General features: G+C 43.3%; 1 protein-coding gene across 5 annotated transcripts in view; it reads left to right on the top strand.

Annotated features, from left to right (window-relative positions):
* The window catches only part of CSMD2 (CUB and Sushi multiple domains 2), a 1,291,405-nt gene that overhangs the window by 797,497 nt on the left and 477,863 nt on the right, over nucleotides 1-16,045 (top strand). For 4 of the 5 annotated variants that reach the window (XM_068268934.1, XM_068268936.1, XM_068268935.1 and 1 more), the window contains one exon: nucleotides 4,694-4,815. The exons of the other annotated variant lie outside the window; for it this stretch is intronic. In XM_068268934.1, coding sequence (XP_068125035.1) covers nucleotides 4,694-4,815 — 122 coding nt within the window. The remainder of the gene's footprint in view (nucleotides 1-4,693; nucleotides 4,816-16,045) is intronic. 5 annotated transcript variants of the gene reach the window in all.

Raw genomic sequence — 16,045 nt, 5'->3', positions numbered from 1 at the left:
TCAAGACCAAGATTGGGGTAGGAAAGGTGAGACTGAAGGTCAAAAGGTGGGACAGGTGAGCATAGTGGTTGAAGCAAACTGTCATGCTATGTAGTACAGGTAAGCAAGGTGGAGGGAAGCAGATGATGCGGGTGGGCTGGGAAGGTGATCAGGGTGGAAGTTGAGACTAAATAGTTGGTAGGACAGGGGACTAGGATTTATAAACCACTACATGTACCCTCCTCCCCTCACCTACCTTTGTCACCTAAACAAAATCACTGGACGATAATTCAATATGTTAAGAGCAGAAGCTTACCTATGTATGGGGCAACTTAGGGATTCAGGGAAAGAGACAGCATGGGGGGGCGGGGTGTGAAATTGACCTCTATCTTCCACTACTGTGGGTCTCCAGTGGAGCAGTGTTAGGTTAGAAAGGGGAGACAGCTTGGGGGAGACGCTCCACAAGATGGCCATACACCATGAAGATGCACCCAGCTTTTCCAGCTGTTTGAAAAATACAGCAATTTTGGTTTCATTTGTTTGACTAGATTTTCTTCATCTTCTTTTAGGACTTGTTTGAAACTCTGCTGAAGGTTTAGGTCATAATCATATAAAAATTTAGAAAATTTAAAGAGCTAATAAACTTTCAAGGACTGCTGTAGTTAAAAGAACTATAAAGTATTAGGGCGAAGGACAGTTTATAATAACAGGTGAAAGACTGTGATAATATAATGGTTTAGCACTAGGCATTGGCTAAAAGCTAAATGATGAAATATTAGTGTTACTCTTTAGAATGTTTCAAGGAAGGCAATTTTTTTTTAATTAAGATAGGGGGCTGTCACAGTGGGTACATTAAGGTAACCTTGCACACTATTGCGGCATGTCACGGTATTCTCCCCCGCTGCTCCATGTCACAGTGGCCATTAGTCTCTATGAATCTGGCCACACTACTTGTGGTGCAATGCAATGCTGGGGAAGTGCTTCAGACAACACAGAGGCAATGCAGACTGCTGTGTGTTGCCAAGCAGCACCTCTCAACATGCATTTGCATTGGAGGTTATGGCATTCCAACAATCTAGTTAGATTTTTGCAGTGGTAGTGTGGCATGCATGTGCCGATCGGCCAAAATCAGTGACATACTTCCTGTCCAGCAAGGAGCACATCACTGTTCAGGCAGGGGAATAGAGGCGGACCTATGCACATTACACTGTCGCCGCATTCTGCCGCAGGGTAATGTGCAAGGGGGCAAGGGGAAATGGTGTGGTGCTCGCCTGCCACAGGACAATCACATGTGAAAATTAGCCTTAATACAGGTGCCTGTTAATTTGGCCACAAGATGTTGCTTATAGTAGAATATCAGTAATGTTACCGGTGTTTTGACCTGAGTAACTGGCACAGTCTCTGCTGCTAGCTGGAGTTTGGCTGTACAATGGCCAAACTCCGGCACCCAAATCACACAGTGTGTGTTGCAGTAGCCAAAAATTGCATTGTGACCAATGGTAATGCCCAATTTGGTAGGTAGGTGCCCCTTTGCGCCCAATTTAATGACTCCGGTTATAGTTAGTAAAGTGCTACAGTTAGAGTAAAACATAATAAAGAGAGGTTAGTGCTATGCTAGGAATGAGGTTTTACAATTTTTGTGCCAAATGTTTTATGCTACGAACAGGGATTAATCTTTTAGTGCCAAAATTTCAAACCAATAACATACTGGCACTGTCAAACAATGTATAGCTGTTGGTTGGGGAAATTGGCACATTCATTAGTGAAACCATGAGATCAGCATAAAAGCAAGGGAACTGGCAATTTCTAAAAATGTCAACCATGACAGTTTCTATATTTCCATCATGACAAGGTCCCTTTAAACAAGCGTAAATGTCATGTACTTTCATAACATTTGAGATTTGGATCCTCCTTACGTTAATGAACACAAGAGCACACTACACTAACAAGAACTGTTCATGGAGCGGCTGTAAGAGACAGTGTCATTGGAGGTCACTCTTATTAGCTCTGACTCTCTGAGCCATCTGAAGTTGTAAATCTGCTGCACAGTGAGTTTACCAACCATAAATGTACTATAAAATGCCAGGTACTTAGCATCACAGCATATCTGCATCTTTGTTATCTTTTTGTCAGCTCGGGAATTAATTATGTACATTGTATACGCTCACGGTGTCTATTCTGGAGTCACCACTAGTGACCAGTGAAGCATGTAGCATATGACAAGGTGAGTCTCACTCACTGATGAAGTGCTTGTCACAACATAGCTATTAAAGAGTATTTTACGAACAGGCAACCCCTACCAGATTTATATCACTTACATCTCAATGAAGTATTTCAAAGGAAGTCCACACACTCCAGGGTAGAAGGTCCAAATGTATCTGCTTTTGTCAAATAAAACTTTAGTATGCGGACTTTGTTTGGAATACAATGCACTTTGGTGTCCTGCTGCACCTCTGCTTTGAGGTATGAGAGGTACAGCGGTGTTTTTCCTACACTTTTGATATGAACTCTCAATAAAGATGCCCAATAAAAATCCAGTTCAGCATAAGATCGACCATCCGATCCATTCAAACGCTATGGGCCCACCAATGAGAATAAGCAACCTGATCAGACTAGAAGAATCTTGCTAAAATTGCGATCGCTAGAATGATTGCTCATCATTGATTGTATACAATTGATTGCATGGTCGGGAGCACAGATATTTTTTTATATATTATGGATAGATAAGAGCAGTTTGTAGATGAAATCACTTAACAACCAGGGCAACTGTTTACCCGCTGTAGCCAATCATATCTCAAGGTACATATAACCCCTAGCAACCAATTACATCTCATCTTTTATTAGCTATATTCACTTTAAGTGGCTGTTAATATTTCAATGCTGGTTCTTAAAAGGTCTCCATAGAAGGAGGCAATTCTGGGGATACAAGCGCTCAGACTCTTTGATGTGCAAAATAACATGTATCAAGGCGTATATTTCATTGCTGTTACCTGCCATCGCTGAAGAAAGTCATTTGAAATCATGCAATTGTGCTTTATTGCAGCGTATAGCGTGTCGTGTGATGGCATCCTGTCATATTGGAATTAGGCTGTGCAGTAACCCTTTACTGTAAAATGCTGTTGTAATTCTCTTGAAATGTGAAAAGAAGCTGACACTGATCCAATCTCCAGATCTGTAGTATTGCAGCCATATCACTCTGTGCTGTGCCGAGCTGTGTGGAGATGCAAAATTCTGTTGATAAGGCAGTATAGAAATATATTGACTTTGGAATATAATTAATTTTTGACATATTGCGCCAGCTCCCTGCTGCAAAGCCGAGGAATCCCCTTGTGAAACCTGCCGTACATGTCACAGAAGTGTAGCAATGCGTCTGTCAATCCGCCAAGCCTTTGCTAGGGAGTGGTAATGAGGGAGCATTAACATTGCATTAAACATTAAAGCAAGACGTGTCTGGCTGGGGCATGATGGATTGCAGAGATTTTATAAATCCAATGGCAAATAATTGTCACTGCCTTCTGTACAGTAATGAATGGGCAACCTTCTTCCCTCCTCAGTACTGCTCTGTCACAAGGTCACCTACAAACACATTAACCCCTTGATATCCCTGAATGAACGCTGACAAGCCAGCCTAGTAATGTCCTGCAGAATAGTGGCATGAGATCTCATTAATTAGCATTCATTCTTGTCAGTGTGATTCCTCAGTGAGCTGTTGCATTTCACTGCAGCACTGTCCTAGCAACACTTGATATTCGGAGCCACACACCCACCCCGAACACACTCTGCGCACAGGGGAGGTGGAGACAAACTGAGCAGTCTTTCCGTAGAAAGAAAGAGAGAATTAGAGTCTGTCCACATCAGCTGCTTTGATGAAATGTCCTCCTCCCTGTCCAAGCCTCTTGCTGGAGAGAACAGTTGGGCTTAACCTTTCTTGTGCCAGATGTGTGTGACCTCCTGGCATTGTGACCATGGGCATTCTATCCACAGACCTGATTGTCATCATGTTAGTTGTCTGCCTAGTCAAACAATGTAACACCCAGCTCTGGGCCTCATCCAACTCTCTGCTCAGATTACTTTACAGACTCTTCTTCTGACAGATACTGACCTTACATCTAATGACTCATCTGCAAAGCTGCGACAACTGATTAGGCCCGAGGCATTGACCATCTGTGCTCCGCTAAGATAATATTTATCTATATGCATGTATACATTTATGTAAATGCATAAAATAATAGTGATCTGATTACATTATTTTTTTTTTTCAGAAGACATTTACAAAAGGTAAAAAAAATAAGAAGGCATATCCGAACAACACATGAAATAAAAGCAGTGTAGCTCTGTCACAGGGACTTGGATGCTCTCCAGCTTGCATCTATGGCGTCTGTTCAGCTGCTTAAGTCTGGTGCTGCATATGGCCGAGCACCTCTTTGTGTGAGGCTGAACATTCCAACAAATTAAAACCTGCATAATCTCCCATTAGAAGCAATGGCTGATAAGCTCGGTTGAGCAAGCTGAGGCATACTGTACATTGAAATTACCTGTAATTCACTTTAGCAACACTGCAATTCTGACTAAGTGAATCTCCACATAAACATCACTGTAAATTAAGAGGAACAGCTTTGGAAGTGTTTTGGTTGCCAGATAGCCCTTCTAGTGCCTTGTAATGCTGTATATTGCCATTCACATCATCTGATGGCTTTTCTGGTTTTGCCTACAGCGAGAATGTGTGACGCTCACCTTCGTGGGCCTTCTGGGATCATTACCTCCCCTAACTACCCAGTCCAGTATGACAGCAATGCACACTGTGTGTGGATCATCACTGCGCTCAATCCATCCAAGGTAAGATGAAAACGCGATGATCGGAAAGAAAACAGTAAACCTGAGCAGCACTGAACATATGCTGCCATACATCAGTGAAAAAAATGTAGGCATTCTTTGTTTTTTATTTCTTTTGTTTGGTTTTTCAGGTACACGTTTGTATTCATGTTCAATTATATAATCTAAGATATTTTAATTTATTATGTGTACTAAACAAACACATCATTTAAAAAAGATAAAGTCGATGTGCAATCTTGCTTTCCATTCATCTGTGGTCTGAGACTTCCCTTGGGTTGTGGTGGGAGGACTAACACAGTGGCTTAAAGGTCCGTACACACGCCTGATCAAAGGCAACAACGGGTCAGTCGTCACCTCCTGCTGGGCGTGTTTTCAGCAGGCGTACGTTAAAAAGGGGCGCTGGGAAAAAAGGGCGCCGGGTTTTTAACGATAAGCATGGATAACGTTTAAAAATGTATTGTACTGTATTTCGTTTAAAATTAATGTTTTTTAAAGTTATAAATCATTAAATAATGTGCATTAAATCGGCAATTGTAAAAACGTTAATCTTTCGTTTAAATACTGAAACGTATAATAACGTTAAAAAAAAAAATTACTAAGTAACCCTCTCTGTACCTACCCCTAACCCCTAGACCCCCCTGTTGATGCCTAAACCTAAGACCCCCCCTGTTGGTGCCTAAGTAACCCTCCCTGTACCTACCCCTAACCCCTAGACCCCCCTGTTAGTGCCTAAACCTAAGACCCCCCTGTTGGTGCCTAAACCTAAGACCCCCCTGTTGGTGCCTAAACCTAAGACCCCCCTGTTGGTGCCTAAACCTAAGACCCCCCTGTTGGTGCCTAAACCTAAGACCCCCCTGTTGGTGCCTAAACCTAAGACCCCCCTTTTGGTGCCTAAACCTAAGACCCCCTGTTGGTGCCTAAACCTAAGACCCCCCCTGTTGGTGCCTAAACCTAAGAACCCCCTGTTGGTGCCTAAACCTAAGACCCCCCTGTTGGTGCCTAAACCTAAGACCCCCCTTTTGGTGCCTAAACCTAAGACCCCCTGTTGGTGCCTAAACCTAAGACCCCCCCCTGTTGGTGCCTAAACCTAAGAACCCCCTGTTGGTGCCTAAACCTAAGACCCCCCTGTTGGTTTTTTCGTTTAAAAATAATGTAAAAAAAGTACTGTTTTTCGTTTAAAAATAATGTTTGAAAAAAAATATTGTACTGTTTTTCGTTTAAAAATAATATTTAAAAATGTATAAATCATTTAATAATGTGTAATCATGAGAAGCAGTAATAAAACATTAAGTCTCCGGCGCCGCTTTTAAAACGTTATTTTTCACCGGCGCCCTTTTTTCCTATCGGGCGCCCATTAAACGATATTTATTATAGGAGTGAATGGCGGCGCCCGATTTGTCCACTAGCCTCAGGCGCCCGAATTTACTGTTTCCTTTCAGCAGACAGTACAGCGTGTGTACAGTCTGTCGCTGGACTGATAAGGCTCTTTCTGAGCGATCTGCCGGGCGGATCGCTCAGAAACAGCCTTATCAGTCCAGCAACAGACTGTACACACGCTGTACTGTCTGCTGAAAACACGCCCAGCAGCAGATGACGACGGACCCGTTGTTGCCTTTGATCATGCGTGTGTACGGACCTTAAGTCTCATATTTATACAACCCTTCTGTCACCCTACTATTTATTGATTATTTGAGTGAATTCTTGACACACAATAACAGAGATTTTAAAAAAGAGATGCAGCCTAGCTTTGCAGCATCACACCAATTCTCTGGTGCTATCCTGTGTTTTCCAACCTCCATAATTCAGGGCATATGTGTCATGTTGCCAGATGTTACAGGGAATAGAAGTAGGGAGATCCTCACAGTTAAAACACAGGAATCAAAACAATTAAAAGAAGTTCTAACAATTCCTTTGGCTGTTTGAAACAATCCTGGACTAATCTTTTCTACACTTGACCCCATCTCTTCCATGTTTTAAATAATGTTTTTTCTATTTTATGTTATCTACACACTTGACAGCATTCTACGATCTTGGTTTCAAGGTGGCTGCCATTTTTTTTTTAATTCAGTAGATCACGGTTCTTGCATAGCTGATGTTCTTAATCTTAAGTGACATCTAGTGGTTGTTGCAGATAATAAAGGATGATCTCCACACCCGGGCTCCCTTGGTAGGAGCTTCTTTACACTAAAGAGTCAGATCAAGGTCAAGAAGTCAGGCAGTACTGTACACTCTACAAAGATACTTACAGAGAGATTTAAGAGTGAAAAAGATGAATATCTTCTAAAAAGAGAATCAGATGTGCAAACAAAATGTATATATGGAATTGTCTTTGTAACGGAAACTCACAGTTCTCTTTTTTTTTTTTCAAAAGAGTTGCATTGAAATTGATGGTAAAGTATGCTGCAAAATGTTAGTCAAATGTAAGGCAGTGGAGTTTGAGTTGAAACTTTGAAAATGTGTCCTTGTAAATTAGAATATGCTTTCCATATTCTACAGCAAACCCTTATCCCACTGACTACTAAGTTCCCTTCCTTTCTACCGTCTGTCTGCACTAGTTTCATTGTGCCCAGGCTGTGTTCAACTTGTTCCCTCAGTTTGTACAACTTTAACTAATTTTGTCATTTTGTTCAAGGCTTCACTCTTTGATACTGTACTTTATTATGATACTTTGCTCACTTTACCTTTTCCTATCTTGGTTCCGCTCTTGCTTATTTTGAAACCTCCATAACCCCACAGACTGCTGGCTGGGTCTACTATGTCAGACCTCCCTGTAGGCACCAGCAGACTCGAGCCAAAAGCTCAGCTAAGATCTCTGTTGAAAACAAACTAAACGAAAAGCTAGTCTGGGTCCTAACTTCTTTTTGAGGTTTTCTTTTATTGTTCATCCTGAAAGTATTAATCCTACAGTGATTTAGGAAGTACTTGAGGAGATGTTGGTGGATTGGACAACTTGCATGCAGTATAGTGGGTCGTGTGTAGAAGAAGAGCAGAGATTTGGGAGTTTGCACAAATCCCCAACTTCAACTTACACAATTACTTGAGATATGTTGGGAATCAGTGTTAAATGAAGACTGTGGAAAGCATGATGAATTCTCATCTATTAAAAATAAGTCATCACTCCGTTTAGTGCTGCAGACCAGCACTTAACCTATTCTCTTCCTGCACAGCTATGTGGTGTATTGCACAATGTATTGCAACACTGTGAATCTAGCCTTAAGGTGCGTACACACATCCAACTTTTTAGAACAACTTGTTATCCGACTTGTCGTTTGAGCGACTTGGAGTGCAAACAACAAGTTGTTCAGACGTCATGTACACACTGACCAACAAAGCGGCTGATATGCTGATTTACCTAATTTACATGTTTTTTAACCAACTTGATAATGGACAATGGACTGGATAGAACAATGAACTAGATTAAATGACTGATCAAACGACTTGTTGTTTGAACGTCTATTAGTTGGACAAATGACTAAAAGTCATTTGTACACATATATGGACCTGGCAGTCGTTTGAACGACAGTTGGTCCAACGGATCCGCTGAGCGGATTGGGCTAACTGGCTGTTATCATTCGCTCGACAGCGCATAAACACGTTGGACGACAAGTTGTTCAAAAAAGTTGGATTTTGAATCTTTTTTTAAGTTGTAGCCACTGACCACCTTTATAATCCATGCAATTTTGGTCATTGTAGCATGCAGGAGGGCTTTGCTATTAACGTTAAATTCAAATCCGTGATCACGGCTAAAATCCGATTCGGAGCTCTGATTCAAATCCGGATCATGATCACGTCGTATCAGGATTTCGATTTTGGTGTGGCCGGATTTACTCGAATTTGTGATTGGGAGTATCCGAGCATCACTGATTGTACAGCAAAATCGCTAGATGTATGGGCACCTTTACACAATCTCTATTATCTTAACTCCACAAATTCTAAACGCATAAAGAGAAACAAAGTTACCTAACACTGCCTTCTGCAGCTGGATATGTATTGTTTGGACTGCTGGTCCTGACCTTGCTCAAAAAGCTAAAAAGTTAACTGGAATGGCTTAAATTAACAGAAAGTGAGCTTTTTCAACATAAAACTTACAATATTGTGTAAAAACATCAAATGACAACATTGAATTAATGTTTTGTGTTGGCTGTTTACCAGAATGCAGAAATATGGTGGCGGATGCATGTAAAACTGCCTGAAAAAATACTTGTGCTGTACAGTGTCCTATCTTTACTCGTGTCTCTTTTTTTTTATCAGTCTATATATTTCAAACAACTTTTTTTTTTTTTTTTTTGCCCACCTCTAACTCTGCTGTCTCACGTTTCTAAATAAAAATGTGGACCTTTCTGTTGAGTAATAAGAAATCCCATAATTAAAAAGTAGTGTAATTATGTTTAATGAAAACCTCTGATATCTGAATTTGAACTATGGTAAACTATGAAATGGGTTCTTCGGTTGTTCATTAAGACTGGCTGTCAGGTTCAGCTTTAGAAATCGTGACAAGAATGTGCATTATCCACATACTGTAGTTGTTTTATCTTATGCATTTTTCTGTTTGATCATTGCGCAGCCATGAAAAGGTATCGACAACTCATGCCCGTGTACATTTGGTGTCAGTTTTTTTTTCTATGCCTAATTATTGAGTACAGGCCAAAGCACATAGGTCCCTGCTAGAGACACATGGATAGTGAGAAATGCACTTAACTTAAAGTAAACCTGTGAGGTTTGCTATAGACCAGTAATGGCTAACCTTGGCACTCCAGCAGTAACAAAACTACAAATCCCGTCATGCCTCTGCCTCCCTGAGTTATGCTTAGAGCTGTCAGAGTATTGCAATGCCTCATGGGACTTGTAGTTCCAGCACAGCTGGAGTTCCAAGGTTAGCCATCACTGCTATAGGCTATTCTGGAACTTACCTCTGAAGGAGGTTTCCCCCACTTTCCTCAGCCACACCAATCCAGAGATGAGACCAGGGGAGGACTGGGGCCTTTTGGCCTGGGGGGAAAAGACAACCCAGAGGCCCTTTTACGGAAACCCCAGCCCAAATGCATGGTCCCCATCCCTATATGGCTCCTTTGGTGGTCTAGTGTTCCCCCCTTATGGCCTCCCTGGTGCCCTAAGCCTGACCCACCCACACACCACTATCAATTTTATTTCCTGGTAGTGGCCCTCCTTCCTGTGTGCTACCCCTCTTATATAGTGAGTAGGGTGCAGAGGGACAGGCAGAGGTGTAGCTAGACAGATTTTGCCCCCCCCTCCTAGTAAATCTGCCGACTATGGTGGATATGAGGGAGCATCTAGGGGCTGGCTGGGGTGGGAGGGAACATCTAGGTTCTGGCTGGCATGGGCGGGAGTGAGCATCTGGGTGCTTGCTGTGGTGGGAGGTAGCATTTAGACACTGGCTGAGGTTGGAGGAAGGTATTAGTTGCTGGCTGGGGAGGGTAGGAGAGAGGTGCTAGGTCCTGGTTGGGGAGGGTGGGAGAGAGCATCTAGGTGCTGGCTGAGGTGGGTGGGATTGAGCATCTAGGTGCTGGCTGGGAGTGGGAGGTAGCATTTAGATGCTGACTGGGCTGGGATGGATGGAGTATCTAGGTGCTGGCTGGGTTGGGATGGATGGAGTACTTAGGTGCTGGCTGGGATGGAGCATCTAGGTACTGGCTGGCATGGAGTATCTAGGTGCTGGCTGGGTTGGGATGGATGGAGTACCTAGGTGCTGGCTTAATACATCAGCTGTAACATTTAGCACCCTGTAAATGCTCTACTGCACACTATTTATGCAAAAGCTTAAAAAGAAACTATGACCAAGAATTGAGCTTCCTCCTAATCAGTAGCTGATACCCCCTTTCCCATGAGAAATATTTTCCATTTCTCAAACGGATCATCAGGGGACTCTGTATGGTTGATATTGTGGTGAAACCCCTCCCACAGTGTGATGTCAGGACCAGGGTCCCATGGTCCTGACATCACACTGTGGGAGCCTTGTTGCATTGTGGGAATAACAGCTGTTTCCAGCTGCCAAAAAAGCAAAAAAGCAGGCAGCATCTCCTTTCACTGACATCACCTGCCAGCAGTAAACATGTCACGTATGGTAAATGTCAGAATGTAAATCAGGGAGAGGAAAGATTTTACAATGGCCAAACACTTATTCATCATTTATACATAATTATTGTACAAATTAAGTACTTTTTTTCATTATGTTATTTTCACTGGAGTTCCTCTTTAACTTATTTGTAGTCTGGTCTCTTAGGCTTATCCCTTCTTGCTCCGTTTTTTTTTTTTTTTGTTTCAAAAGTTAATCCCTTCTTGCTCCTTGAAGGAGAGCTGATATCTCTTCAGGGGGACAAAATTAGTAATGCTTTATAATTGCATTATTGACCAGGGAGCAGTTTACATTTATAACGACATTTATCCTTTAATAGTAAGTGATATTTGTTGGCTGATCTGATGTCAGCAGTTTTTCAGCCAGCTGCAGTAAAGCATCACTCACCATCACTAGTAACACCATAAAATTCATGTAAATTGTGTTTGAGTAATTATCTGCTAGAATAACCCTTTTAAACTTAGCACAACCTTTTACATAATCTGAGAAACTTTTATGCAGTTTTGAGCAAAAGCAAAACTTTTAGGTGGCTGCATTGTTGGAAACAAACAATCTAACACAGCAGGGTATGGTTATCGTAATCCATATGCTTCTAGATGCATGGCTTTTTCAAAGCTGAGATTTTGTTCTTATCTGGAAATTGGAAACGGTAGTGCTTTGACCTGTGGCCATGTAAGCGCCATTTCAACAAAGGAACCTTCATTTGATAAGGTGAAGTAAAATGTTGAAGTAAATCTAACGTTTTAAAGTGTTACTCCAGCCAGCACCTTTATCTCGGATTTCAGCAAAGCAGGGAGGGGCTACTACAACTTGTATTACTGCCTGTGTCTCCATAATGGTGCCTATACATGGTACAATTTTTTTATTTTTTTTTAATTAGATAATTCCAATCGATCGGATATAAAGATTTTTCCAACATGTCCGATTGTATTTTTATTAAAAAAAAACAAAAAAAAAACAGGATAATCAATTGTTTTTCTTGATTGGAAAACATATTATTTTCGACTTTCAATTAGATCGTTTTGGTTTCACAAACAGGAAAATCGAAAAAGGTTTTATGTACCGTGTATAGGCACCATTAGAGAGATTTGTCCTTACTCCCTTTCTTAGCCATCCTGTCACAAGGGCAAGAAGTGAAGGCAATATACTTAAAGGGGATTTGAACTTAGAATTTCCTCTCTGCTCTAAAAGATACGCAACAGCATAATAACCTTAAAAGAAAAACATGGCTTTGTTATAGCCAATATAGATCCTGCAATATGTTTGCAGTTTGTCTACTCCCTGCTTTCATGGAAGCAGACATATTGTTAACAACTTCTATTTACAAATCAGCTGCTCTGCCATGGCAGACAGCTGATACAGCTGAGGGATCAAATTACAACTTGTGCTTAGTCATAGATGAGGGGGAATTAGGCGGGCTAAACTCTCTAAATACGTACAGGGTAAATTTCTATATGTTTTCCTTCTGTCCTGTGCACGTTCAGGTCTACTTTAATAGTTACAGACACAGCAGTTAAAAGCCTACTGACTTGCTTTTTCCTTTCCACACTACAAAATATTTTTCTTACTGTTGCCATTATGTTCATTAGAGATTCTCCACTTAAAGGGATACTGTAGGGCGGTCGGGGGAAAATGAGTTGAACTTACCCGGGGCTTCTAATGGTCCCCCGCAGACATCCTGTGCCCGCGCAGCCACTCACCGATGCTCCGGCCCCGCCTTGGTTCACTTCTGGAATTTCAGACTTTAAAGTCTGAAAACCACTGCGCCTACGTTCCCATGTCCTCAATCCCGCTGATTTCACCAGGAGCGTACTGCGCAGACACAGACCATACTGAGGCCCAGTATGGTCTGTGTCTGCGCAGTACGCTCCTGGTGACATCAGCAGGATCGAGGACACGGCAACGCAGGCGCAGTGGTTTTCAGACTTTAAAGTCTGAAATTCCAGAAGTGAACCGGAGGCGGGGCCAGAGCATCGGTGAGTGGCTGCGCGGGCACAGGATGTCTGCGGGGGACCATTAGAAGCCCCGGGTAAGTTCAACTCATTTTCCCCCGACCCCCCCTACAGTGTCCCTTTAAATCCCTCTACTCTGTAACCTAGTGGCATACGCACAAAACTACAGTAAACTTGATGTGCACGTCAAGCAGTGGCAAGGTAGAGTGTGTTGCAAACTAGTGCAGCCCACATGAGCATTTCTAGGGCACGTGGGCTATGCCACTTAGGTTGTGTACATGACTTGCATTGCCTAGGTAACATGGGTCACAGTAACCTGCACATGACAGCTTTACCGTACTTTTGTACGGTGCCCCCTAGTAACTGCCCCCTAGTAACTGGGACCTGGAGGATGTCTACTGTCTAAGTGCTGTACAAAAACAAACAAAATGGACAGAACTCTATTTAAAACTAAAACAAAGAAATAATAATCCAGCAATTAAACACATAATGTGTTAAAAAAAAAGAGAAGATAAATATTTTATGCATATAGTGGCCTATTTATAAAGCAGCAATACATGTCTCTCACCAAGTTGCTTACGCTGGCTGTGTTATACTGTTATGTTAACTGAATTTCAGATCTTGGCAGGGAAGACTCTTCACATATACTGCATGTCATCTGCGTGTTTAAAGTGAACCTTAAGTGAAAAAAATAAATTGAGTTTTACTCACCTGGGGCTTACCTCAGCCCCCTGCAGCTGATCGGTGCCCACAAGGAGTCGCTCTGATGCTCCGGGTCCCGCCGGCGGCCACTTCCAGTTTCGCCATCAGGACCTGTCAGGCTGGGGAACGCGGCTGATTCTACGTGTTCCCAGCCAAAATAGCACCCCTATGAGGCCATATGGCCGCATAGGGGTGCTATTTTGGCTGGGAACACGTAGAATCAGCCGCGTTCCCCAGCCTGACAGGTCCTGATGGCGAAACTGGAAGTGGCCGCCGGCGGGACCCGGTGCATCAGAGCAACTCGTCGTGGGTGCCGATCAGCTGCAGGGGGCTGAGGTAAGCCCCAGGTGAGTAAAACTCAATTTATTTTTTTCACTTAAGTGCCTCTTTAACTGCTGTTTTGAAATTCAGAGTTGAAGAGTAAGCCCACTTTAGCACAAAATATATATCACATACTATGGGCTTGATTCACAAAGCCGTGCTAACTGTTTAGCAGTGCGCAAAAGTCCGCTAGCGGCACTTAATGTGCTAACTGTTTAGCATGCCCGTGCTAAACAGTTAGCACGGCTTTGTGAATCAAGCCCTATATGTCATCACCATACATGCCATTTTAGGTGTAAATGCTTTTTAAAAACTTGATAGAGACCATGGTAACAGTTATGGGCATCCACAGACATGTTTCGGGGGGGGGGGGGGTCACCACACCAAAATACAGGGGGGGGGAAGTTGTCTAAAAATGGGGGTAAATGGGGGTAATAGCCACACCAAAAAATGGGAGTGGCCATCAAACAGGGTGTGGGTGTGGTCACAGGTAGAGGCAAATTTATATGAACTTAACAATGGTGGGACATTAGACTAGGACTATATTAGATTGTGAGCGCCTCCGAGACCAGTGCCCCCCAGTTTAGTTAGTGACAGGGGCCCCCCTTAGTTTAGGTGGTGACAGGTGCCCCCCAATTTAGGTAGTGACAAGTGCCCCCCAGTGTATGTAGTGACAGGGACCCTTTAGTTTAGGTAGTGACAGATGCCTTCTAGTTTAGGTAGTAACACGGACCCACACTCACCATCGTTCCAGCAGCCAGCTGAGTTTCAGACCTCAGAATCAGCCGGCAACCAGTGAGAGCAAGTGCACGGTACCCCCGTGGACACCTCACTGCATATGCGGAAGTGCGGTGTCCGCAAGGTCCTAGCGCCCACACACACTGGTCTCCGGCTGATCGGAGGTCTGATGCTGGGCTGACTGCTGAGATTTAGGCAGCGGGGATGGCCGGGGGGGGGGGGGGGTCTGGAGGTCTGAGTTGATGGCTGGGGGGTCTCCACCCCATTTTGCCCAACGTGCGGATGCCCATGGTAACAGTATGGAAATATGTGTAAAATATACCTAAAAGTCTCATTGGTTTGTATCATTTGTTAATAAATCTCTGTACAGTAGAAAGCAATTAATGCAGTTAGGAGATGAACTAGTCCAGAGCCAGTCAGATCTGTCACATTTATACTAACTACAGTAAGTGATAGTGACATAGGAAACACTTAATTTATAGTTCAATTTACTCAAGGGCAAATGTGAGTACATGCAAATTACCAATATTTTAATACTGCTAACCCTGTTCTCATACAAAACCCTCTCTCTACCCATGCCCAACTCTAACTACACCCCACCCCAGCAAATGCTTAAGCCTAACCACCCCCCCCCCCTGCCAAGGCCTAACCACCTTTCCTCTGATGCCTAAACCTAACCACCCACCCATCCCCCGATACCTAACCCTATCTAACCCTCCTGACAGTGCCTAACCTTAACCCTCCTATGCCTAACCTTAAAAACCCCTCCCCATGCCTAGCCTTAACCCCCCCACAGGCCTAATCACAATGAGGGTAAAAAAGCGCCCAAGTGTCTAGACACCCCATCCACTGTGCCCCACAGGCCTAACCTTAAAGCCTCACCCACGCGTAACCTTAACTGCGCCCCCTCACAAAAACCCACTGCAAAAAAAGTTAAATATCGTTTATAACGTAGCGGGTCATAGAAAAATGATAAATATAATTTATGGCATAGATGGCGGCCCCAGCACCCACTATTTAACAGGTGCCTTCAGTATCCAAATTCCCTGCTAATTTCCCAAAGTTCTGCATCTCTATGGCACCCAAATTTCCTGCTTCCGCAAATGCACATCTTATGGTTTTTTGCTCACATATTTTTTAAATTTTACAATATTTTTGCAATAGTGGTCCTTAACCATCCTGGCGGTATGGACGAGCTCAGCTCGTCCATTACCGCCGGAGGCTGCCGCTCAGGCCCTGCTGGGCCGATTTTCATCAAATAAAAAGGTGCACACGCAGCTGGCACTTTGCCAGCCGCGTGTGCTACCTGATCGCCGCCGCAGCGGCGAAAGAGGGTCCCCCCAGCCGCCCGACCCCAGCGCAGCCGGACCAAACAGTTCCGGCCAGTGCTAAGGGCTGGATCGGAGGCGGTTGACGTCAGTACGTC

This window comes from Hyperolius riggenbachi, chromosome 2 (assembly GCF_040937935.1).
Source record: "Hyperolius riggenbachi isolate aHypRig1 chromosome 2, aHypRig1.pri, whole genome shotgun sequence".
NCBI lineage: Eukaryota > Metazoa > Chordata > Amphibia > Anura > Hyperoliidae > Hyperolius > Hyperolius riggenbachi.
This window is presented reverse-complemented; position numbering and strand designations above follow the sequence as displayed.